The 27,123-nt window shown below is 35.1% G+C and overlaps 1 protein-coding gene across 5 annotated transcripts in view; it reads left to right on the top strand.

The window, feature by feature from the left end:
• FUT8 (fucosyltransferase 8) overlaps positions 1-27,123 on the top strand; it is a 181,483-nt gene that overhangs the window by 143,597 nt on the left and 10,763 nt on the right. For all 5 annotated transcript variants that reach the window (XM_054567426.1, XM_054567425.1, XM_054567422.1 and 2 more), the window contains 2 exons: positions 1,083-1,320; positions 24,502-24,748. In XM_054567426.1, the coding sequence (XP_054423401.1) occupies positions 1,083-1,320; positions 24,502-24,748 (485 nt within the window). The remainder of the gene's footprint in view (positions 1-1,082; positions 1,321-24,501; positions 24,749-27,123) is intronic.

Genomic DNA, 27,123 nt, shown 5'->3' with positions numbered 1-27,123 from the left:
AATATCCTTAGAAAATAGTGGGAGATTTGTGATTTGGCGATTGCTTTATTCAAGGCTCGAATAAATTGAGAACTAGTTACTTTGCTTTTTGCTTTCTGGGAGAAAAGATTCTGTTCCTTAAGGCACCCATTCTTTCCCTTCCCTTTCAGACAAAACAGCTTGAAAAACCTCTGAGGCTAAGGACTCCTTGTCAAAACAAATTTTTATTTGAAGAACTAAGATGCCTAGGGATATTTACCAACAGCTCCTATGAATTACAGCAGAATTGATGTTAGAATGGAAAAAAGAAATTCTCACAGTAGCTAAGCTCATTGTGCCCACTGTTAGGTAGTATTAAGTGTTTTGATTACTTTGTACCCATCATAAGATGATGAATAGAAATATACAGATATACGAATAGTAAATATACATATAGGAAATGAACCTTCTGATTAAGTGGCATATCACATTCTCAAGACAGTTAATATAGAATGTGTTCTACATTTTATTGTGAAAATTACTAGTAGTTATCAAAATTGTTTTTTTAAAATCCCATGACTGATATTTTGTAATTGTTGAATTCAGATAATCTTTTTACTTAGTGGCTTTACTTACATAATGATTTTGTTTATCATATCTAGAACTCTGGAGATAGGTGGAATTAATAGGTATATTTTAATTTTTACTTCAAGATGGTTTGAGTTTCATCAGGGAAGGTACACTCAGAATGCTGGATTGAAGCTAAAGTAAATAAATGTTTTTCCTCCTTCATAAAAATCTCAATGTATGCAACTTTGAGTTCAGAGATGATCACACTTACATATTCTACATAATAGAGAAGTGAAAAGAGTATTCCTTAAAATGTAACTTCTTAATTTCACATTTGTTTAGTGATGTTTCCAAAGTAACTGTTCTTTTTTACTGCCATCTCCCTAACTATGCACATACAATTTCTTTGAAATTCTATTTTTAAAGCTGGATTCTTTGCCTTATAAAATATACTGGATCAATCCTGTCTTACATGATTTATGCACTTATCACCTTTGAAGAGAAGTTGCTCTGTACAGCTTATCCTCACCTTTGTTTCTCTTTCTCCCTTACAGAATCCCAAGGACTGTAGCAAAGCCAAGAAGCTAGTGTGTAATATCAACAAAGGCTGTGGCTATGGCTGTCAACTCCATCATGTGGTCTACTGCTTCATGATTGCATATGGCACCCAGCGAACACTTATCTTGGAATCTCAGAACTGGCGCTATGCTACTGGTGGATGGGAAACTGTGTTTAGACCTGTAAGTGAGACCTGCACGGACAGATCTGGCATCTCCACTGGACACTGGTCAGGTAAGAAGCTTGTGCAACTGGTCAAGTTCTCTGGGTTTAACTGCCACATAACCAGATTATCAGATTTCTTTGGACAACTTTATGGCTCATGGTCATCTTTTTCTTTGGATCTATGAATGCTGTACATCGTCCAGATATCTAGAACAATATATTATTTAAGAAGTGTTTCATGATCTATTCCATTTCTGATTGTTTTCATCTGGATTTAGCAAAATCACTAAGCTTTTTCAAAGGAGTGAAATTTACTCTTTTAATGGTGATGGTGATGATATACTTTTCACTTTTTAGAGTGATTCCATGTTATTTTTTTAATGATTTTTTATATTGTATTTTTTCCATTACTGTGTAGACCCCTTGTACCCCCTCCCCCCTGCAATCTCCACACAGTTGTCCATGTCCATGAGTTCTTTTTCCTTTTTGCTCAACCCCTCCACTCCCTACCCCCTCCCTTAGCTGTCATCCTGCTCTCTATGAGTCTGTCTCTATTTCGCTTGTGTTAGTTTACTGGATTCCCCTATGAGTGAAATAATATAGTATTTGTCTTTCTCTGACTGGCTTATTTCACTTTGCATAGTGTTCTCCAGGTCCATCCATACTGCCACAATGGGTAAAACTTTCTTCTTTTTTTATGGCTGAGTAGTGTTCCATTGTGTAAATGTCCATAGTTGTTGTATCCACTCATCTACTGATGGACACTTGGGCTGCTTCCATATCTTGGCGATTGTAAATAATGCTGTAATGAACATAGGGGTGCTTATGTTCTTTTGAATTACTGTTTTGGGGTCTGTCGGATATATTCTCAGAAGTGGGATCGCTGGGTCAAAAGGTGGATCCATTTTTAGTTTTTCGAGGTATCTCCATACTCGTTTCCACAGTGGCTGCCCCAGTCTGCATTCCCACCAACAGTGGAAAAGGGTTCCTCTTTCTCCACATCCTCACTAGTACTTGTTGTTTGTTGATTTATTGATGATGGCCATTGTGACAGGTGTGAGGGGATATCTCATTGTGGTTTTAATTTGCGTTTCTCTGATGATTAGCGGCATTGTACATCTTTTCAATGTCTATTGGCCATCTGTATGTTCTCTTTGGAGAAGCGTCTGTTCAGGTCCTTTGGCCATTTTTTAATTAGGTTGTCTTTTATTTTGGTGTTGAGTTTCGTAAGTACTTTATAAATTTTGGATGTTAATCCCTTATCAGATGTATTGACAAATATCTTCTCCCATTTTGCGGGTTCCTTTTTATTTTGTTGATGATTTCCTTTACTGTGCAAAAATGTTTTGGTTGGTGTAGTCCCATTTATTTATTTTTTTTCTTTTTTTCCCTCTTGCTTGGGGAGATCTATCTGATAAAATATTGTTATAAGCTATGTCCAAAATTTGGCTGCCTAGGTTTTCTTTTAGGATTTTTATGGTTTGGGGTCTAACATTTATGTCTTTAATCCACTTTGAATTTATTCTTGTGTGGGGTTTAAGAAGGTAGTTTAGTTCCATTTTTCTGCACATATCTGTCCAATTTTCCCAACACCATTTATTGAATATACTATCTTTAGCCCATTGTATGTGCTTGTCTTCCTCTGTTGAATATTAATTGACTATAAAGGTGTGGGTTTATTTCTGGGCTCTATTCTGTTCCATTGATCTGTGTGTCTGTTTTTATGTGAGTACCATGCTGTTTTGATTACTGTGAGCTTATAGTATAGTTTCATATTAGGTAGCATGATTCCTCCAACTTTGTTCTTCTGTCTCAGGATTGCTGTTGCTATGTGGGGCCTTTTGTGGTTTCATACAAAGTTTTCGAAATATTTACTCTAGTACTGTGAAATATGTCATTGGAATCTTCAGAGAAATTGCATTGAATCTGATAGATTGCTTTGGGTAGTATGGACATTTTAATGATGTTAATTCTTTCTACCTATGGATAGAAAGGTTTCATACCATATCCAATGTGGTATGTTGCTTCAACTTCTTTGTCTCTTCTTCAGTGTCTTATAATTTTTTCAAGTACAGGTCTTTTACATCCTTGGTTAGATTTATTCCTGTACTCCCGGGTGGTCTCCCATTCAAGTACTAACCAGGCCCACCCTGCTCCACATTGGTAACCTCAGCTAATTCTTGTAATTATCTTATAAGTAATGTAGACCTGCTTTGTTTTTTGTTTTTTGTTTTTAACTTAAGTGTGCATGAGAATCACCTGAAAGACTTTTTAGAACACTAGTTTTTGATTCAGTAGGTCTGGGTAGGACCTAAGAATTTGCATTTCTGACAAAGCTGCCAGACCCAGGGACCAAACTTGGTGAACTGAGGCGCCTTTATCTCCATTTTACAGTTGAGGACAATAAAGCCTAATTTGTATACACAATTTTACATTTTATTCAGGAACATTTGATAACCAGTAATGTGATTAAGGTACTATACAATAGGTATTGTAAGAGTGACACATATCAGCAAGTAATTTCCCTTCTCTCTTAAGATCTGGTGGTAGAGGAGATAGAATATTGAGAGAATTTCTCATTCCAAGTCTTTTTTTTTTTCCTACAATGATCATCTTTAAACAAGGTGGAAAATTGGGCTAGCTTTGTAATCTTGTGCAAGTTACTTAACCTAGGCCTTAGTTTCCTCATCAGTAAAATACTTGCCTCTTTGAGTTGTTGGTAGAATTAAATAAAATGGTATGTGTAATGCACTCAACACAGTACCTGATATATGAGCTCAAGTAATTGTTAGCTATCATTAATAGCTTTTATTCATTGAGCAAATACATGCTGAGTGCCTGCAGTATGGAAAATTCGTAACTAAGTTATCAGGTGAAATTCTAAGCAAGACAATAGACTGTCTCTGCACTCACATCTTGTGCGAAGTCAAATTTTTTTTCAAAAGGTTGAGACATTTTAGTTAATATAATTTCTCATGGGGATGACCACCTGTTTTTTCACAAGTTAAAACACTAGATTTGGCCCTGATCAGTGTGGCTCAGTTGGCATCCTCCCATAAGGCAAAAGGTCGCAGGTTCGATTCCTGGTCAGTGCACATGTGTGGGTTGTGGGTTCAGTCCCCTGTTGGGGCACTTATGAGAGGCAACCCATTGATATTTTTCTCTCACACTGATGTGTCTCTCCCTCTCTTTCTCCCTCCTTTCCACTCTCTCTAGAAATAAATAAATAAAATCTTAAAAAAAACAACAACAACTAGATGTAGTATAGGAAGCTATATCATTGACAAAGTGACTAAAGTTAGTTCCCTTGTTTCTTTTTGCCTCCTTTGGAAAATATCAGATAATATCTGACACTTCACAGAAATGATCAGGAAAGCTAATTGGGTAATTCCTATAAAGTGCTTTTAAAAGATTCTATATGGATTTAAAATATTCTTGTGATGTGAGTTTTGGCTGCATTAGAATGATTTAGGAGCCTTATTCTATATATCAACACGTTTTTCTTTGTAACTTACTTCAAATTTTAAAGTGATCCTCTTAGTCTATAACCTAACTGAGCTTTAGTTTTGAGGTTACATCTTCCGTTGGTCTGCTCTGTAGTTTACAGCTGGTGCAAACATTAATTATCAAGGATAGGAAGATATAAGAAAAGCAACTCTGTCAGGCTCACTGAAACTAACTTTTTCATCTTTGAACTTAGTTCAGTTTCAAACTTCTTTGAGAGTAGAAATGCATAGCTGGGATATGGTAAGGTTCTTAGTTATTACTATTCTAGAGAAAGGCAATTTTTTGGGTAGTAGTAAGTTAACAGAAAAGTAAAAAGTTGACCTCACTAGACTTATCAAATTTAGTGAATATTTTGGCCTCTCCTACAGGCTGCAACTAGCTATTTGGTTTGTTCGATTTTTTTATCCTTATACATTTTGTATGTATAGCATATGAAGATTAAAATGGCTTGAATTTGAAACATTCAGAATTTCTTAATGTTATAATTAAACAGAAATCATTCTTTTTTATGTTAATATATATGGAGCCTAAGGCCTAATAGATAGTTATACAGCTTATAAATGATAATTCTGGTTAGTACATGCATTTCTACCTACCTCCAGTCTAAGTTCTTCCCAGTAAACACATGCCAAACACCTTACCTAGGAGAAAAATGATTAGAGGCATAGAAATTCCTAAGTCTAGTAACTAATTGAAATGACTAATAGTAATATTTCTACCTTCTTACCTCCCCCTATCCTGTAACTTTTCCTAGCCTTCTATAAAATTTTCAGTACTGAAAAGTTGTCAGTGGTATTTTCATCTTGGTCATTTGCAGTCTCTGATTAAAGTAGTTACTGCAATATTTTATCATGGTAGCACAGAATTATAATTTTAATTAAATAGGTCTTTCCTTTAACACTCTAGCTATTATAGAAAATCATATATTTTTCTTTGTGCTAATCAATTAAATTGTGCCTTTTGGACACATTTAATTAACTAAACTTGTGATTATTTTCAATATGCTTGCATAATTCATCATAACTAAAATAATTTAGATTCTAATCTTGTATCTAAAAGAAGAGAATTATGTTTGAGCAAAGCAAACTATGGTTGCCATCTCCTTCTGTTTCTGTCTATATATAGTACCTTATCTACACATGTACCTTTTAGAGAAACTAACCTATTTCTAGGTTTAGAAGAAACAATAAAATTTAATAAACTCTTTGACATTAATCCTTTAGTTAGCAATAAATCAACTACATCTGTTATTGTTCTGACTTGTACAAAGAATCTTGGGATATTTCCCTTGGTACAACTGTCAAGAAATTATTATTGTTCATACATACTTGACATGATGTGCCTGCAGGTGGAATTTAGTGATTCCTATTCAAATCTGTCACCACTGTAGGGATTAGTATGCACATCTGATCACTTCAATAGCTAAATCATTCCTTGTTGTAGATTGAGTTCTATTTTTCTTCTTCATTGTTTTATATTTGTGTATGAAACCATGTCCTTTGTAGTAATTTGGTTAAGTGAAGCAAAAATATTAAAAATTATGCTACCAGTTAAAAATTATAATAATAATCTTTTCCATCATCTGTCAATGTCTATTCTAAAGTTGCTGATAAAATGGTTGATTTAATTTTCTACATCACAAGATGTTTCCTAAACCTGAACTAACTACATATAATAAGCCTGATTCTTCCAAATAGATTTCTTATGATAAGTCAGAATGTGGATCTTTGTACTTAATGGTTCGAAGTATCTTCCAATGATTATTGGTTTGTTTAAAGTACATTGACTATGTATATAGGCAATGTATGACGACCAGTATCCAAATGCTTTTATAGTTGATATGAACACTCTTGAATAGATGATTTAGCAACAGAAAACCTCAACTATTTAAACTTAATTTTCTACTTTTTTTTTTCATTCTAAAGGTTGAACACTTATTCAGATTAGCAGTTAAACCACTTTGGCTATTTTGTATTTCCTTCTCATCTTTTCCACTGTCTTAATAAATATGTAATGAACTGAACTGAATTACTTATATTGATAAATCTAATTGGCAAACTTTCTTTTAAATGGAAATAATGACCAGTAAGAAACAGTGTTTGGAAATGTGATAAAATTTAATGCCCTCAAGGTGCCTGATTTAAGTACATGTTTAGGTAGATTGCCATTTGCTATGTTTAGCTATCTAAACTGGATGGTTACTTTCTCTCCATATCTCGTTTAAAAAGGCTTCTGGTCAAAGAGTTTTATTTGGCATCCTTATATGGAAGAACCCTAAAAATAATAATAATTTAAGAAAAGAACTCGCTATGTGCCAGGCACCATGCTGGGCTATATTAGGAAGACAGGTGAAGTCCCTGCCCTGTCAGGAGCAGGCTATCGGGAAAGGCAGACAGCTGAATGGACATTAAAATATACTGTGATATGAGTAAGTTGATAATACTCTGAAGCACATATGTAACACCTATCAGGGATTCTTCGGGAGGAAGTGATTTTTAAACTAAGACACCAAGTATGAATGGGAGTCAGCCAGGTAGAGGTGTGGTATAAGACACTTCTGTCAGTGGACACATGTGAAAAGAGAGGCGAGCGGACACGGGGTCACTGGAGTAACTACAAGTAGTTCACAGTAAAGTTTGAATGTTGGAGACTAACCTTTTGTTTTGAAAACACGTGTCACAGGATTGGCTTATGGATGGTTGTGTATTTTTGTTCCTAAAAACCAACAGGTTTTAATTCAAAAGTCAATGCTCTTTGTTTTGTTTTTGCTCGCAAGAGTGGGCCAAGTTAGAAGTCAAAATGCTTTCAGCTAGCTGGCTATTGGTGTTATTTAGGAACTGTTAAATTCTTTTAAAAATTAAAAAATTCACTTCAGTTTTAATATTTTTTAGAGTTCACTCTTGGTAAATTTTTAAAAGCTGACAAATACTATGAAGTCATAATATCTGGAAAAAAGCAACATGACATTTTTATTAATGAGTTGCCTAAAACATTTCCCTGCTATTTTTCCTGCATTTTAAAATTTGGATAATCACTATATGGCAGCAATTTTGCATTATCATTTTACATACAGAGAATAGGAAGGTAATTCAGTGTTCTAACTCAGTTGATCATATTTCTCCCAGTTTTATTAAGACATAATTGACATATAACATTGTATTAGTTTAAGGTATAAAACATAATTTGATATATGTACATGTTGTAAAAACATTACTATAATAAATTTACTTAAATCCATCACCTCACATCATTACAAATTTTTTTCTTAGGATAAGAATTTTTAAATTTGCTGCCTTAGCAGCTATAAATTTACAATACAGCACTGTTAACTGTAGTCACCGTGCTGTATATTACACCTCCAGAACTTATCTTTTAACTGGAAGTTTGTACCTTTAGGCCGCCTTTACCCTTTCCCCCACTCCTTGCCCCTCCCTGCCTCTGGCATTCACCAAACCATTGTCTGTTTCTATGGGTTTATTTTTTATTTTTTAGCTTCCAAATGTAAATGAAATCATACAGTGTTAGTCTTTCTGACTTATTTCACTTGTCATGGATGTTAGGATTTCCTTCCTTTCTCATGGCTGAATAATATTGCATTGTGGATAGATAGATAGATGGATAGATGGATAGATAGATAAATTAATAATGTGGTTGAGAATCTATAGATGTAATATACCAGTTAGAATAGATGATGGATATGCTTCTGTGAGGTATTTTTACAGTAATATTTTCAAGCTTTGGTGATTAATTAACAGAAACTTGAAATAAGTGCCTACAATAGTTTAGATTCCTTATGCTGAGAAAACATCTTGACTTCTCTGTTTAAGTAATGTAAGAGAAGGGGAAAGGATACTGGACAATGAGTTTTACCATCTCTGATCTCAGTTTATATTGTTTTTAGCTTTTGGATCTTCAGCTTCTGAAGCCCAGATCACCCCCCGCCCCGTGAAAAAAAAAAAAGCTCATGATACTTAGTACCTACCTTCCTGTCCACTTTTATAGGGCCTAATCACAAGAGAAAATGACTAGCAGTTATACAAGATAGTAAGATTATTTTCACATGTAACTTATTTTTATTGTCTATGGTTCCTAAATTTTAGAACACATTTTGGTGGAAAGCTTTAGGAAGCACTATTTTATATTGAATTTTTAGCTGTTTATTTCATCTTAAGGGAGCCTCCAGGTAGCAACAGGGCCTAGATCTTCTGGGTTATTTACACAGTGCCAACCACTTGATGAGAGCACAATAAATGCAATAAAAAAAACCATATAAATCCACCTCTCCTGTATCCCACTCTAAGTATCAAACAATTACCCTATGAGCTAGGCGAGGCACTTTTACTAAACTGTAGATTTAAAAAAAAATCTCTTGTTAAGAACGAATCTTTTTAGCAATATATTGTGCCCTTTTTAGACAAGGTTCTGGCAGAATGACTTTAGAGGTAAAAAGAGTTATGATTTAGGAAGTAGGAATACACAATTAGCATCAAGGTCATTGTGGAATAGAAACAATTTCATTTGAAAAGTTTTCCAAAAATTCTCTTAAGTCTATTTAGAACCCATCCAGGGTTGCTAGAGCTAGAAATAGAATTCAGGTGCTCTTATTCCCTGTGGATGTCTGGGCCACAAAGCCTAGATACCTGTCTTAGAGATTATTAGTGTTTTTGTAAATACTGATAAACCTTTTATGCTACACATGGGTTTCTAAAAAATTTGCTGCAAATTTAATTATTGTATATAAAGTGTTTTAAACATTCTAGTGGTACTATGTAAATCATTCCCAAAGGAAATCCTTTCATAAAATAAAGACCTTTTTTTTTTTTTTTTTTTTTAATATAGGCTAGTCAGTCTCCTGATTCATCACTAGTTCTCTTCTTTAAATGTTTAGATTTTTCTGTTTTCCTGAGTCACATCTATGTAAGTCTTTGAGGCTCGGTCACATTTGACTCTTGATTCAAACATCATAGTATATAAGAAGAAGAATGCAATGATTCAGTAACATTTTTGATAAATCTTATTTGTTTACAACATGTAGATCACATTCAAGAATTTTTAGAATGATTCTACAAATAAGATAATTGTTGAAAAGCTGGAGAAAGTTAAGAATGCCACCTTTTGTTAGCTTTATATGCCAGACATCTGGGGATGATATCCAATAAATCTCAAATTTGCTTCTCTCTCTTATTCAGATATATATAAATTCTATGTTAATTTTTTGAAATAGGAAATAGTAATAGTCCATGAGCTTCAGTAAAATTATACATATCCTTTTTTTCCTCTTCAAAAGGATGTTGCTCAATAAGAAAGTTCAATAGAGGTTTATACATTAGCTGACAGTATATGTATTTTTTTATATATGTGTATGTAACTTATGTAAACAATTGGCTTCCCTTCTCATGCATTTTCCTTGCTTTTAGCAGAAGGTCAAAAGGAGATTACAGAATTGTAAATATCCCTAGGTGTTACTTTAGGGATTAGGATTCTTTCTCTTGTTATACTTCCAAGAATTCAAAGAATAAAAATAGTCCTAGCACTACTGAAAAGGATTAGAGTTGAATTTCCCACCTTTTCCTAAAGAAGTGCTCCTTTTTATTCAATTAAAGTTTAATCTACTAATATAAGAAGCCTTTAAGCAATGCAGGTTGTATTCAGCAGAAGCAAGAAATTATAAGTGTAATACAATAAGTCAAGTTGATTTTTTCAAAAGTCTGATGTCCAACTTTATTTTTAAAAAGTACAATTGCTACATAAAAATTGTGTATTTATTTAGGTATAAACATAAATATACACATTTGTATTTATAATGTTTCTAAGAAACATTACAGTTTCTAAGAAAGTGGATTACCCACATAAACAAGGAAGTATGCTAGTCACCAAGTAAAAATTTGAGTGTTTCTAGATTCGGGCGATAAAAAGGTAAATAAGACCTGGTCCTTGTCCTTCAGGAATTTTCACAGAGAATGTGTTAAGACCTACACATCTGTAAATGTAACAAATATGGGCTACGTTAAGTGTCGTAAGAGAAATATGAAGTTCCATGAGTCATCAGAAGATAGGAAAACTGTTTCTGGATTTAAAGGCATCATTGGGAACCCAAGCTGAGCCTTTAAAGGATAAGGAAGGGCATAATCTACATTATAAGGTCAGATTAATATCATTGATTTGGAATCAGAAGTTACTAGCTGTGTAACTCTAACTTGTGTCCCACAACCTTTCTTAATATCTGTTCTATGCACCTTACAGAGTTATTATGAAGATTCAAAGTGATGATACATTTGGCAGTGCTTTATACATTCTAAACCACCCTGTATGTTATTACCTCTTTAGTTTTATGGGAACTGACCAAAATAATAGTAAAAGCGTAACTGGGTCATAGGATTTTAGCCAGGCTTCTCTTGAGAAACTTCACAACCACTATTAATGAAACTTGGAGGTACCTGATGGCTTTTTTGTGAAATTCATTCAGAAATGTAAATGAAGAGAAGGGGTAAAATATGATAAAGGAGCAAGGTGAAGATAACCATCCCCTTTGCTCATTCTTCCATAGAGAGCCAGCTTTTGTTCCCCAGCTCCCTCAGCCCACAAGGGGATCATCACTTCTCTTGGGCTTTTTTTAGGTTGCTCAGTAAAATCCCAGTGGTTAAACTGATAAGGTCCCAGGAATATGCTCCCATCAAGGAAACTTGACCAGTTCCCCAATTTTGGGGACTGGGTTGCCTTCTTAACTTGAGCCATCACTGACCACTGTGAGGGAACCCTCCTGAAAAAGCAGTTCATCTTCAGTTAGTTCTTTAGCGTCTCCAAGCTGATAGGATGATGCTTTGGTGAGGGAAGAAAGGGCTTGTAATAAAACATGCTGTCTTGGAGCTTTAGTATGTATGTACTACTAAGAGAAAGAGAATGAATTCCTGTGAAGATTCTATACCATGGGAGCTATGTCAAAATTAACGCTTAGGAATCTGAACATACTCAAGATGTTAACCTCCGAGTAACTTGCCTAAAAGTGGAGAATAGGCTTCAGTGAAGAAGTTTTTTCAAAACACAAAAAACACATTTGAGCAAATCCTAAGGATCTGAATATTAGAAATACTGGGTTGGCCAAAAAGTTTGATTTGCTCTTTTCTGTAAGATGGCCCTAGTAGCACTTAGTTGTCTTTAACTTCATTTGAAACAGTTTTGTTAGATTGTATTGTGACAGCTGTCATATCAGTGTGCATTTAAAAAAAACTTATCAAAATTGGTGAATTTTTGTATAGCCATTTTAATATTGAAGATGGAAGAACATATGCAACATTTTTAGCATATCATACTTTACTATTTCAAGAAAGATAAAAATGCAACTGAAACACATAAAAAAAATTTGTGCAAGTGTATTGAGAGGTGATGTGACTGATCTAAAGTGTCAGATGTGGTTTGCAACGTTTCATGCTGGAGATTTCTCACTGGATGATGCTCCATGATCGAGTAGACCAGTTGAAGTTGATAACGATCAAATCGAGACATTAATTGAGAACAATTAACATTATACCACATGGGAGATAGCCGACATACTCAAAATATCCAAATTAATAAAGTTGTTGGTGAAAATGAAAAAAATGTGTCTTTTATTTTACGGAAAAGACCATATGGACTTTTTGGCCAACCCAGGACATAGAAGTGAGGGCCTGTGACTGACCAACCTCTGATATCTGTCTATTAATTAGATTGAACTACATGTGCCAGACCAGAAGAGATTGTGTTTAGGTAAGCAACCCAAAACATAGTGTTGAAGCCCTGTTGCTTGCTCCTCTCCTGTCTAGTTTTTGGCTTTTAAATATTTGAAGCTATTTTTATTTTGGGAGAGTATAGTATGTCTAGGTTGTGCCTGCAAAAGAACTAGCTAGAACTCTCCAGTGGGGTTTTAAGGCATGGTGGAAAGAACAGTTGATAAAAGCATAAATCACACTAGTATTTTCCTTTTTCTGCTGTCACTGCCCATCTTGCTGTATCTGCAGAAATTGGACTATAGGACACGAACTGGGGAGTAGGCTGGGTTAGTAGTTGCTTCTGCTGCTACCTATGGCCAATCTTGATCCCTCCGGTTTGAAATATCCAATAATAGAACTGGCGAAAGTATACATTGCACTCTGAATCCCTTTTTTCTAGATTATATCCAATTCCAACTGGGGCCACCACATCAAGTGTTTAGAATCAATAGGGCAATCAGTCTGCATCCTTTGGAAATGTGTAGACATTAGTACCTGGATTGAGTTGAGAGGGATAGATAGCCTTTTAAGAATATAATATCAACATTTTAAAAGTGATGTGATATCTCTGTTTCAGAAAAAAGATGATCTTAATGCTTGCCATCAATGACTATCTTAGAGGTACCCATTTGTATTATATTTGTGTTAATTAGTGGATATTTAGTTCATTCACTTATTGTATTTTATTGTACCTTTAGGCCATGATTTATGTATTCCTTCATTAATGGACATTTAAATATTTCAAGTTTTCACCATTATAAACGGTGATGTAATGAATATCTTTGTACATGTCTCCATGCACATATGTGGTAGTTTCTCCAGGGCACCGCTTATCAAACTTTTTCACATCATACCATATGTTAAGAGATATTTTTACTGCCCATTTTATCATCTGGGATGTTGTGAGGTATGGTAAAGCTACATAGATCTCTCTGGCAGTGTGTTACAAATAAAATCTTATGCTCTAATAAAGGGACTACCAAACTGTGGTCCTCAGTGAAACTCAGCCTGCCATTTTTTATAAATGAAGTATTTTTATTGGAACACAGGCATGTCTTTTTGTTAATTTATTGTCTATGGCTGCTTTCATACTACAGTAGCAGAGTTGAATAGTTGCAGCAAAGACCATGTAGCCCTCAAAGTCTAAAATATTTATTGTATGACTTTTTACAAAACAAGTTTGCTGACTCCTATTCTGCAATAATAATTGCCAATCAGATATATAGTTTCAACCATTTTAAGTTTGTTAATAGTGATTTAAAAAGTTTGTTTGCTTCAAATTAATAAACTTCCAATCTAAATAAGAAATTAACACAATTTAAAAAATCTGTCTCATGAGGTACAATGTGGTTAGTGATGTTATAAAGATTTAAATAAGAACCCCAAAGGATTGGGAGGTACAGTCATTCCATCCAGAAAAATGAGAAGAAATGGCATTTGAATTGGTCTTGAAAAAGTTGTAAAATGACCAGAAATCTTAGGTATAGAATTCTGCGCACTTGGAGTACTGGATGGATGATAATAAAAATGCTTATATGCCTGTCATATCTTACATAGAGTAGTGCCAACGTATCAGAACTCCTGAGCATTACTTTTCCTTCTGCCTCTGATTGCCTAAATTATGCAGAAGAGAGCATTAAACCTTCTGCTTCTCAGTTATCTTTAAGTATGAAGTGACTAAAAAACCAGTCTAATTAGGTTTGTATTTCTCAAGGTACTCCAAAACAGGTCTGGTAGAGGGTGCTCAGTGCAAGTATTTTTTTAGCTGTAGAAATACGAAAATGTTAGTGCTTTAGTTAAATAAATCTTGTGTTTTATATTCATTCTTAACTGTCATTGAATAGGTGAAATTGTAAACCAACGTTTATTTTTAGAGTAATCACAATCTTTATGATAGGTTTCTTATTCATGGGAATTTAACATGTAATTTTTTAAAATTTTATTGCTTAAAAACATTTGTCTCTATTTTCCCGCCACCACTTTCCCCTGCCCCACCCACCCCCACTTCCCACCCTCAATCCTACAAAGCTCACTTTGGCTTTGTCCATGGGTCCTTTATACATGTTCCTTGATTTAACCCTTCCCCTTCTTTTCCCCATTACCCCTCTCCCTCCTTCCCTCTTGTTACTGTCAGTTTGTTTTTTCTTTCAATATTGCCATTTATATTTTTCCTGCTTGTTTGTTTCGTTGATTAGGTTCCACTTATTGGTGATATCATATGGTATTTGTCTTTCACCCCCTGGCTTATTTTGCTTAGCATAATGCTCTCCAGTTCCATCCATGCTGTTGCAAAGGGTAATAGCTCTTTTTTTCTTTCTGCTGCATAGTATTCCATTGTGTAAATGTACCATAGTTTTTTGATCCACTCATTTATTGATGGGCACTTAGGTTGCATCCAGCACTAGGCTATTGTAAATTGTGCTGCTATGAACATTGGGGTGCATAGGTTCTTTTGAATTAGTGTTTTGGGAACATGTAATTTTTTTAATTGTCTCCCAAAGATACATTTTTATTGATTTTAGGGAGAGAAGAGTGGGAGGAGAGAGAGAGAAACACTGATCAGTTGCCTTTTATACAAGCCCCAACCAGACCAGGAATCAAATCTGCATCCTAAGTATGTGTCCTCATCAGGAATTGAATCTGCAACCTTTTGGTGTACGGATGATGCTCCAACCAGCTGAGCCACCTGGCCGGGCTAACATGTAATTTATAACATATTAGCAATGATCTGGGAAAAACAGTAAATAAGTACAACCATGCTTTTGAAGATTATCAGCAAAAGGCAGTCAATTTATATGGAATGGCTTGTTAGGAAATTTTTTTATTGAATTGAGGAAATGACATTGGATTGCCACTAATATTATTACTCAAACCTTCATAGTAAACAGTGGCATGGATATAAACAACGAATGTTACCCTGAAAGATTTGTACTTTTTAAATTAAGAACATAGGAAAGTATTCAATTACATTGATAGATGCATTTTTTTTTTTTTTTGCTAGGATGACTTAGAATGTGACAGTTAAATAATTAATCAAAAAGTTAGATATGAAAGAACTTTTCTCAAAGGAAGAAAAGGATCAGTTACTCCAAGTCAATTGAACAATATTCTTAGCACCAAAAATAAAGGCAAGGGAAGCATAAAAGATTCCCTAATTTTGTAGTTTGTGCAAGCCAGCATCCATTGTATGAGTAATAAATGTTATGTCTACATTGATGGCAGTTTTAAAAATCTGAAAATAGCTTTTAACTACTTTTTTAATATAATGAATTCTATTATGTGATTATTGAATTACCTAATGTATATAAGGACTAAATCACTGTTCCTTGGTCTGCTGTCTGTATTTAATTTAAATTAAATGTTTCTCATTTGCTTAAATGAAATCTCTTTTTAACATTCTTTTTTAGTCTGAAAAGAAATATGCATTAGTGATAAATACTAATTTTAGTTTCTGTGATTTTATATAAAATGGTTATAATTTTATATAAAAATATATTTGATGACATTTTCAGTTATTTAACAAAAAGGCTAGTATATTTTACTGTAACTACTATAATATGCCTATAACTATTAATACATACTCCTCTCTATTTTAGTAATGAAATTATCTGTGTAATTGAGTAAAAACAGAGTGGCCACAAATGCATAAGAAAATACTTCTGTAAATTAATGCATTTGCCATACTATTTCTTAAAAACTACCTCACAGTTCTATCTCATGGTAATGAATTGGTTGAGTCTTTAGAGTATGCTGAGCAAATTAAAGAAAAAGGTGGGGAAAGAATCATCTGAAGAAGGTCTAAATGCAATCTTTGCATTGTGGCTAAAAATAATAGCCCAAACCCTCTATCTAGCCATGTCATTCTTTAAAAATAACAGGGAAAGAAATCATTCCACAGCTCTATTTTGATGAAAGTATCTACTTTCAAGGAGAAACTAGCATTTGAAAGTCATTGCTTTTTTAAGTAAAACATAATATGTTGTTATCCAGTTGTATGGTTAATTAGTTCGGTGTAAATTAATCAAAAACTATCAAGGACCACAAGTAAAAGATATTTATAGAAAAGTACTGTTCAGTGTGTGGATTTAAAAAAAAAAAAAAGACCATTGCTTCTACCCCTGTCTTTTCTCCTCTCTATGTTTAGGTATGTTTAGGTATGTTTCTCATCTCACCAGAAATGAGAAAGTAAAGTTCAGAATCTTTGATTTTCTTACTTATCATTTTCTTTTGTCATTGGAATGTGAGATGACACATTCAACCTGGCACTCGATATCCCAATTCAAAAAAGCAGTTTGGACACATTTTTCCCCAGCAGCACTAAATGCAAGAATTCACTCTCTCTCAGTGGCCATAACATAGAACTGTAAGAATGGTGTAGTCCACTCTCTTCTAAATTAATTAAAAGGGGTGTAATTGTAGATATTTAAAAGAACAGATGGCCAGAAAGTCAGTTTTTCTTCACTTTGAATTTTATGCCCATTCTAGGTCAGCTTGACTCCAGGGTGTGGAAATGGGGTTCAGAGGCTATACAGTTCACCATGTGGATAAAACACACCTCAAGAAATAGAGAGTTTATGTTTTTTTGCGTGAAGGTGAATAGCTGTAACCGCCAGCAAGCTTGCCCTTTTTGACAGCTGGCTCTATTTAGCATTTTAAAAATTGTATGCTATTTGCCTCTGGTGCCTGGCATTCTTCAATTAAAATTTTAAATGATTTCTTATCATCCCCTAACAGAAAGCTCACTTATGCAGTTCCCAGTTTAGCCTTAGACACCTGTTCTTGAGTTCTTTTTTTTTAAGTTCAGTATGAGATCTCCATGCCGTGTCATGCTGGAATGACAGAAAGCACACATTATTATGCTGGAACCCGATCAAGCTCCTTAGATGGGCTTAAGTAAAAGATTGAGGCCTATTAATGAACATGACATGTTATTACACGAAAGCCATTTCAATAAATATCATATCAATATTGTTCATTTTAAGAGTTGTCTTTTGTTAACAACAGTCTGGAAACAATAAATAGGGAAAGGGGCTTGATATATCATTTTGATTTATTTTAAATTCCATCAATTAACAAAGAATAAGAAACTGTTACACTTTATTGGCAAATTTAATGTTTCTGTTTGCCATAAAAGAAAGAGGACTTTGAAAAAGCTACCCTTTAAGTTATATCAACTTAAAGCCTTCATGTCAATTGACCAGAAAATTCTTACAGTTGTCCACTTGAAATTATCTACACTGAAGTAGAAATTAAATATGTTCAGATAGAGTAAGTTTCTTCCCAGGGAGAGCGGTATGAGGTAACCTCTGACTCATAGTGTATTGAATTTAAGCTGTTTATCCAAATAGTCTTACAGTTGGACTGAAAAGCCTTTGATTTAATAGAAAGCTCTTTGTGTTTCTAATTTGTGATCAGTTTAGCCTTTGTTAGTTGGTTAGAGGATTCATTGGAAGGAATCTTTTCCAGGCCTAGCTCCCTCTCCAGTCAAAGGAAACTGCTTATCTTTTCCTAACATTAATCATTTTTTTAAGAGGGAGGTGGGAGTGGCTGGAAGAGACACCTTTTCTCTCTCTCTCTTTTTTAAAAAGATTTTATTTATTTATTTTTAGAGAGAGGAGAAGGAAGGGAGAAGGAGAGGGAGAGAAACATGGATGTGAGACAGAAACATTGATTTATCGCCTCTGGCACCACACCGCCCCGCCCCCCGCTGCCCCGGCGAACAAACCCACAACCTTGGTATGTGCCCTGATAGGGTATCTAACCAGCCACCTTTCGCCATGCAAACTGTTGCCCACTCAAATGAGCCACACCGGTCAGGGCCCATCATTAATAATTTGTAGAGTTTCTGTGGTATTTTTAAAGAACGTCCTAATGTATTCTCTCTAGAAAACCCAAGGGGGTTGGTAACAGAATTTTTAATTAATATATGACAAGAAAACAAGGATTAAAGGTTGTGTTAACTGGACTACTGTGTCTGAATTCTCCAGATTTCATTTAATCTGGATCATATTGTTATGGATCATTCTGTTATGCCAAATTTATTCATTTTATTTGGCATAACTATTTTTAAGTATTTTTTAAAATATAAAACAATGAACACCTATTGCTGAAAAACCCTGAAAGTGTAGAAAATATAACAAAGAAAATAAAAATACCTTAAATAAAATGTGTATGTTCTTTAAGTCTTTTTGAATGCAGGCATTTTTTTAATTGATATACTTTATTTCTCAGAGCAGTTTTACGTTTACTGAAAATTTTATTAGAAAGTATAGTGTTCCCAGATACGCCTCCCTCCTTTGCTTCCCCCTCCCGTCCTCTTCCAGAGCCCAATTCCCCTATTATTAGCATTTCCATTGGTGCGGTACATTTGTTACAATCGATGAACTGATGTTGATATATTACTATTTTTTGAAGTTTACCATTAGGGTTCAGTCTCTGTGTTCTCTAGTCCTAACGGTTTTGTCAAATGCATAATGGCGTGAGTCTGCCATTGCATAATCATACAGAATAGTTTCAGAACCCTGAAACTCCCTCATTCACTTCTTTAACCTGTCCTCTTACCCCAGTCTCTAGCAATCACTAATCTTCTTTTCTATCTCCATAATTTTGCGTTTTCCAGAATGTCATATAGTTTGAATCATACGTTATGAAGTCTTTTCTGACTGACTGCTTTTTTTTTGAAAAGGTATTCTCTGTCTTTTGTGGCTTGACAACTCATGTCTTTTTAAATTGCTAAATAATACTAAATTTTATGGGTATATCACAGTTTGTTTATTTACTCACCTATGAGGGACATCTTGGTTGTTTCCAGTTTTTAGCAATTATGAATAAGGCTGGTATAAACATTTTTGTGCAGAGTTTTGCATGCGCATATGTTTTCAAGTCATTTGGGTAAATACCAATGAGAAATTGCTGGGTTGTGTGGTAAGACTATGTTTAGCTGTATAAGAAACTACAGACTGCCTCCAAAGTGGCTGTCATAGTCTGCTTGAGCTACCATAACAAAATACCACAGACTGGGTGGCTAAACCAACAGACATTATTTTTCACAGTTCTGGAGGTTTAGAAGTCCAAAGCAGAATGTCAGCAAATTTGGTTTTCAGTGAGTGCCCTTTTCTGGCTTGCAGACAGGCGCTTTCTTGGTACATCCTCACTTGATAGAGTGAGGAAGCTCTGGTATCTTCCCCTTCTTGTAGGGCACCATTCCTATCATAGGGGCCCACCCTCATGACCTCAGCTAAACCTAAATACCTCCCAAAGGCCCCCTCCTCCTAATAATCATCACATGAGAGATTAGAGCTCCACATAATTTTGGGAGGATGCAAACATTTAGTTCATAACAATAGCTGTACTAATTTTGTATTCCCATCAGCAATGAGTGAGAGTTCCTGTTGCTCCATATCCTTCCCAGCATTTGGTGTTGTCACTCACTGTTTTAAATTTTAGCCATTCTAAGAGACATGTAGTGGCATCCTGTTTTAAGATGCAACGTACTAATGATCTATAATATTGATCATCATATGCTTATTCGCCATCTGTGTATCTTTGGTAAGTTGTCTGTTCACCTTTTGCCCATGTTATAATAAGGTTATTTGTTTTCTTACTGCTGGGTGGATATAAATCCTTTAGCAGATGTTTTGAAATGATTCTTTCCTTGGTTATGTTCAGTCTAACTGATGACCTCATCAAAGGCATTCTTCATTTCTGTTACAGTGTTTTTGATTTCTAGCATTTACTTTTCATTCTTTTGTAGAGTTTCCATCTCTTTGCTTACATGGTTCATCTTTTCTTGCATATTGTCCACTTTTTTCACTAGAGTACTTAGGATATTACTTATAGTTATTTTAAATTCCCAGTCTAATCATTCCGAAATCTCTGCCATATATGAGTCTGAATCTGGTGGTTGCTTTGTCCCTTCAGTCTGTATTTTTTTGTTATTTAGCACATCTTGTAATTTTTTGATGAAAGCTGGACTTGCTGTATCTGCTAAGAAGAAGCTGAAATACATTGGCCTTTAGTGTCAGGTGTTAGGTTTACCTGGCTGGGAGTTAGGCTGTGTGAACTGTTAGCTAGAACCATGATATCAGATACTAAATTTTCCTCTAGTATCTTTTGACTGCCCTGTTGTTTTTAGGTCTTCTTGAAGACTTCTTAAATAGGCAGTTCTTTTAGCTGTAATCCTTGGTTTCTACTCAGTAGCCATATTGATACGGTGGTATCACACGGTGGAAAGGAAGTATTACATAGTCCTCTGATTAAGCCTGTCTTTTAGTGAACCTGAGATGGGTACATTCCTTCCCCCAGGCTGGCTAGGCTTTGGTAAAACCTCTTCAATAGGTTAGGCTCTAGTAAAAATAGTTTTCCTTGAAAGCAGGTCTTAAGGAGAACCATGAGCTCTTTTGCAAATACACTGAACTAATATGTGAAAATTCTCTGAAAATGAAGAAGTACAATGTGTTTTATTGTAATGATAGTAATGATCACAAACATCAATAATAAGAGATATGAAAATGTTAGTTTTAAATAACATTTAATTTATTTTTGTATTTTACATGTAGAAATATTCTTTTTAAAAAATATATTTTATTGATTATGCTGTTATAGTTGTCCCCCAGCCACCCAGTATACCCTCATTTTCTCCAGCAATCTCCCGCCTTAGTTCATGTCCATGGGTTGTGCATATAAGTTCTTTGGCTTCTTCATTTCCTGTACTATTCTTAACATACTTCTGTCTATTTTGTACCTACCAATTTGTGCTTCTTTATCCCTGTACCTTTCCCCTCCCAATTCTCTCCCCTCCTCCTCCCAGCTGGCAACTCTACAAATGATCTCCATATCTATGATTCTGTTCCTGTTCTGCCTGTTTGCTTAGTTTGTTTTTTTTAGATTTAGTTGTTGATAGTTGTGAACTTGTTGCCATTTTGATATCCATAGTTTTGATCTTCTCTTTCTTAAATAAGTCCCTTTAGCCTTTAATGTAATAATGTGATGATGAATTCCTTTAGTTTTACCTTGTCTGAGAAGCACTCTATCTGTCCTTCCATTCTAAATGATAGCTTTGCTGGATAGAGTAATCTAGGTTGTAGGTCCTTGTTTTTTATCACTTTAAATACTTCTTGCCAGTCCCTTCTAGCCTGCAAAGTTTATTTAGAGAAATCAGCTGACAGTCTTATGCGAACTCCTTTATAGGTGGCTCTCTGCTTTTCTCTTGCTGCCTTTAAGATTCTCTCTGTATCTTTAACTCTTGGCATTTTAATTATGATATGTCTTGGTGTGGTCCTCTTTGGGTCCAACTTGTTTGGAACTCTCTGTGTTTCCTGGACTTGCATGTCTATTTCCTTCACCACATTAGAGAAGTTTTCTTTCATTATTTTTTCAAATAAGTTTTCAATTTCTTGCTGTTCCTCTTCTTCTTCTGGCATCCCTATGATTCGGACGTTGATACCTTTGGAGATGTCCCAGAGGCTCCTTATACTATCCTCATTTTTTTAAAATTCTTTTTTCTTCTTAGTGTTCTAGTTGAATGCTTATTTTTTCCTTCTGTTCCAAACTGTTGATTTGAATCCAGCTTCATCCCCTCCACTGTTGGTTCCCTGTAGGTTTTTCTTTATTTTACTTAGTGTAACCTTCATTTTTTCCTGGGTGTTTTTATGTTGTTGCTGTACTCAGTGAGTTCTTTGAGCATCCTGATCATGAGTGTTTTGAACTCTGACTCTGATAGGTTGGCTGTCTCTGTTTCATTTAGTTCTTTTTCTAGGATTTTGTTCTGTTCTTTTATTTGGGTCATGTTCTTTGTCTCCTGAATTTGGCAGCCTCCCTGTGTTTGTTTCTGTGTATTAGGTAAAGCTGTTTTGACTCCCTATCTCAGTAGTTTGGCCTATTGCAGAAAAAGCATCTGTAAATTGTGTGGGGTGGAGTCTTAAGTAATCACCAGGGTAGGGCAACCCCTTCACCACTTTGTTGCTCTATGTGGAAGAAGATTCTTGGAGAGGGGACAATGCCGCTGCCTGGTTTCTGGAGCTTTGCTTATCACTCGCCCTGTTTCCAGTCACTTCACTTACCCCCTGTATGCAACCGGTGCCCTTCTGGCTGTTTCCCTGGTATTGAATTCCAAAGGGGCTGGGTGTGTGTATGTTCCAAGTCTGTGTGGGCCCTTTAAATGGAGTCTTCTAAAAATGTGGCAGTTTCTTCTACAGCCCCAACCCCCACTGGTTTTTGCAGCCAGAAGTTATGGAGATTTATCTTCCTGGCACTGAAACCCTGGGCTCTACAGTCTGGCCTGGGACTGGGATTGCTCGTTCCCAAGTTATCCCTCCCAAATTTTATCCACCAAATGTGAATGTGGGACCACCCCTTTTGCCTTTATGGCCTCTCCGTGCCTCTCCAGCATCTCTGCATCTCTGCCCCTCTTACCTGTCTGGATGAATGTGGCTTCTTTTAACCTTGGTTATTGGACTTCCATACAGCTTGATTTTCTCACAGTTCTGGGTGTTATTTGTTTTCATATCTAGTTGTAATTCTTTCTGTGGTTGTGCAAGGAGGCAAAGTGTGTTTACCTATGCCTCCATCTTGACCAGAAGTGTATAGATATATTCCAAGTGAGATTCTTATAAATTAATTTCATTATATATTGCAAGTTAACATACAATGTGAAGCAAATAAAATTCTTAAAGAAGAGACAGACTTTGTTCTAGCAATAAAAATACAATAATTTTCAGTTTAATCAAGCTCAGTACATCATATAAAAATTAACTATAAATTCTGATATTTAATAACTAAAATAGATTTTATTTTGTTCATAACTCTCAAAAGATAATTTTTAGGCCTCCAAAACTAGATCCAGCTCCCTGAAAAAGTGTACATTGAAATCATAACAAAATAACAAAAGCAAGAATATTATCTTCTTTCTGAGTAGTATACTACTCAGGTGCTGCCTTTATTTAAGAACTTTTCCAGCCCTGATTGGTGTAGCTCAGTGAATTGAGCGCTAGACTGTGAACCAATGGGTCACCAGTTTGACTCCCAATCAGGGCACATGCCTGGGTTGCCAGCCAGGGCCCCAATGGGGGAGCACTCAAAAGGCAACCACACACTGATGTTTCTCTCCCTCTCTTTCTCCTTCCCTTCCCCTCTCTAAAAATAAATTAAATAAAATCTTTTTAAAAAAGAACTTTTTCAGTTTCTTAAATAACACATACCCTGTTACTACATGGTCTTTAATATGTAAAGTAAAGTTTAAGGATGTTGGCTATCACATTTGGGTTCTTCTCATTACATTATGAAATTGATAGAACAGTAACATTAATGACATAGAAGTTAGATTCTGAAACTAAGCTTCATCTACAAAAGTTAGCATTTAATCTCTGTTGTAACTTTAAATTAATATCCAGGTAAACACAGATTCTATTACTATCATAATGGGAAATATAATAGCTCTATGTTGGCCAAGAAAAGAAAAGACTTTAGAATTACCTGATTTTTTTTTTCTCTTAAAAAGATATAGATGCTTGGCTTATCATTGTAATCTTTAGGTATCTCTAGAGTCATTCGCTCTGTCATGAAAGTGATGCAAGAACCATTTGCTTTAATGACAAGCTGCAAGTTTTGAGAGCACTTTTTGTCTAATTTAAAAAAAAATTACAAAAATCAGAACTTTGCCTAGCTGGCTGTGTCTATTGACAATATATTTTTTCTCTGATTAGATACTTTGAGTACTCGGTCTCATCCTTATCTAGGATAGAAGTGTTGACTTAGCAGCATATTATGATAGAAAAGAAAAGGCTATAAACTTGACAGACACATCAACCCAAATGTGAACTGCAGCTGTGTCATTCTTGTGCTAACACCTTGGGCACCTGTGTAAACACCTGTGTAAAGTGAAAATTATAATACTTCTCTAGAGTTGCTGTAAATGAAAGCACCCAGAGTGAGTCCTTGTTAAATGGTAATTGTATGAGCAACACAGTGTGGTGATGATAATGTTTTGATATTCTTTTAGGTGAAATAAAGGACAAAAATGTTCAGGTGGTTGAGCTCCCCATTGTAGACAGCCTTCATCCTCGTCCTCCATATTTACCCCTGGCGGTACCAGAAGACCTTGCAGATCGACTTGTTCGAGTCCATGGTGATCCTGCAGTGTGGTGGGTGTCTCAGTTTGTCAAATACTTGATCCGCCCACAACCTTGGCTAGAAAAGGAAATAGAAGAGGCCTCCAAGAAGCTTGGCTTCAAACATCCAGTTATTGGGTAAGAATCTGACTTGTTCCTCATAAAGTGATATGGAATAGCAGGGATATATACCATTACAATATATTGTGAACTTTACAATATATAGTTTAGTTTTCATAGCTCTACGCCAAAGTAGGTTCTACAGTTCAGCTTAGCCACCAGGAGATTATTCTTCTCTCATTTACTTAGAATGGCTGGGTCATTGTACTTTGTCACCCTTACTTTATTTATTCATTTGATAAATGTATTAAGCCCATATTTCTGAAATTAACTGTCTCTCCAGGGGAAACTAGCAAGATTTCATTTTATTGGGAGTATTTTGGATATTATACATGACCCTGTCGTATGCTAACAGGGCCATGAGATAAAGTTATTAGAGTTATAACTTTTCGATTGCACCTTATTCTTAGGTGTCATTAATTACCATTGGTAATTATTTTTCTTTTTTGATGTTCTGGGGTTTTTTCCCTGTCCTAGAAGCTATTTTGAGAATAAGGATATCATTTGTACCATAAAGTAATGTTAAAATTATTTAAAATGATCTCTTGGCCCACTTGGAAACAATATATATATGTTTTTAGTCTGGTGTTTTTATGTTAAGGGAGATATATCAGGAAATCTCAGGAGCAAGAAATGTCCAAAAGAACACCTTTGCTCACAAGCATGTACTCCTATACACGTACATAAAAAGTTACGGGGAAAGGAGATTGCCTGGGTCCTGATGCCAGGTTCCAGCCCCATGGGAAATGTTCTTTGTCTGATAGAGAGAATACTGAACTGAGAGTTAAGCAGCTCGCATGATAGTCCTGACTTTCCCCTATGCTGTTACCTAATAGTAGTATTGGGCTTCGATTTTTCCATCTCTAAAACAGGGTAGGTAATACCTGCTCTAAAATGATGATGTGATAATGAAAGGATTAAAAGAGGATTTTAGTTTTGTGGGAAAAAATGCACTATAAAATATTATCACATTTCGAAGAGACTGATACTTAAATAATTCCTGAAAATAGACTTGTAGACTATAGCTTTCTGTAGTTTATACTGTTTGTGATAAAATCAACCATTGATTAATATTAATACATTGCTGATTCATTCACTTATTTGCAAAACATGTATTGAATACCTACTACTGTGGGGGAACAGAGATTAATGTTTTTTAAATGGCTCTTTCCAAATCATTATAGTCGGTAGGATAAGAGACTTACATAACTAACATTATGTGGTTAGAATGTGATAAATACCATGAGAGAAGCATTAGAAATATTATAAGAAGTGAGAGAAGGGGAAATCTACTTCCATCTGGATCAGGAAAGGCTTCATAGCTGCATTGTTTGAACAGGATCTTGAAAGGTGGAGAAGATAACAGTATAGTGTTTAAATTACCAAAATATTTTCAACTACATTATCTCATTGATCCTGTAACACAATTCTGTGAAGTGGGCAGAAATAATTATGTTATAGGTGAGGAAACTGAGGTAAGAAAATCTTTGCCCAAAGTTCTAGAATCTTCTTAACTTTGGATTTCCTGTAGTTTTACATACTAGAAAGCAACCCTTATTAATTTTCCATGGGCCATCTACCATATTGCGAATTGGCCAACTAGAGAAAATTGAAGTAGCACAAACAGCTAAGATGTTGCACTGTAATGAAAGAGAACTGTGCTAGGATTTTAGAATCTAGAGGTCCCATCTACATCTGCCACTAACAAGTTATGTGACTTTGGGCAGCTTACTTGCTCATTTGGGGCCTTCATTAGTTGTTGCCCTTTCCTCATTTGTTAAAAACAAAATACTAGATTGTTGGTATTTAAGGTCTCTACTAACATAATACTAAACAGTTGGAATTTAGTATCTACCCATCATTCATTCATTTCATTTGGCGACATAGAGAATAAAGAAAATCAGATCCCATGAGCCAAAAGAGCTTGCTATCGAATAGTGAAAATCAGTCATGTACACAAATACTGTATACTTTTTCAAAGACTGGGTTGAAATGCCTTGTGCTGTCTTTACTCACTGAAATGTCTTCAGACATGTCAGTTTCCTTAACTGTCTGATTAAAAGAGTTACATTAAATTAAATGACTTCTAATATCCTTCATAGGTCTAACATTATGATTCTTCCATAGAGATTTCATTACGGTTCTCTGTCAAAATATTGATCCAGGCCTAATGTCAGGAGTACTTGGAGAAAATTGTTTAGTGTAGTATTCTGCCACTGTCTCAAATGCTCCTCTTCCTTTGATTCTTCTTTCTATTACATATCTCCTTTGTTTTTATTTTTATTTGCATAACTCCCACCCTTGCTTCTTCCCTTGTGTCTTAGTCTTCATATGTATAAAAGTTACTCACCCCTATACCAAACTTTAAAGCTAAAGAAAATACAAGGTGAAAT

The sequence above is a fragment of the Pteronotus mesoamericanus genome, unplaced genomic scaffold, assembly GCF_021234165.1.
Source record: "Pteronotus mesoamericanus isolate MK-2021 breed Mesoamerican mustached bat unplaced genomic scaffold, CSHL_Meso_final contig_182, whole genome shotgun sequence".
NCBI lineage: Eukaryota > Metazoa > Chordata > Mammalia > Chiroptera > Mormoopidae > Pteronotus > Pteronotus mesoamericanus.
This window is presented reverse-complemented; position numbering and strand designations above follow the sequence as displayed.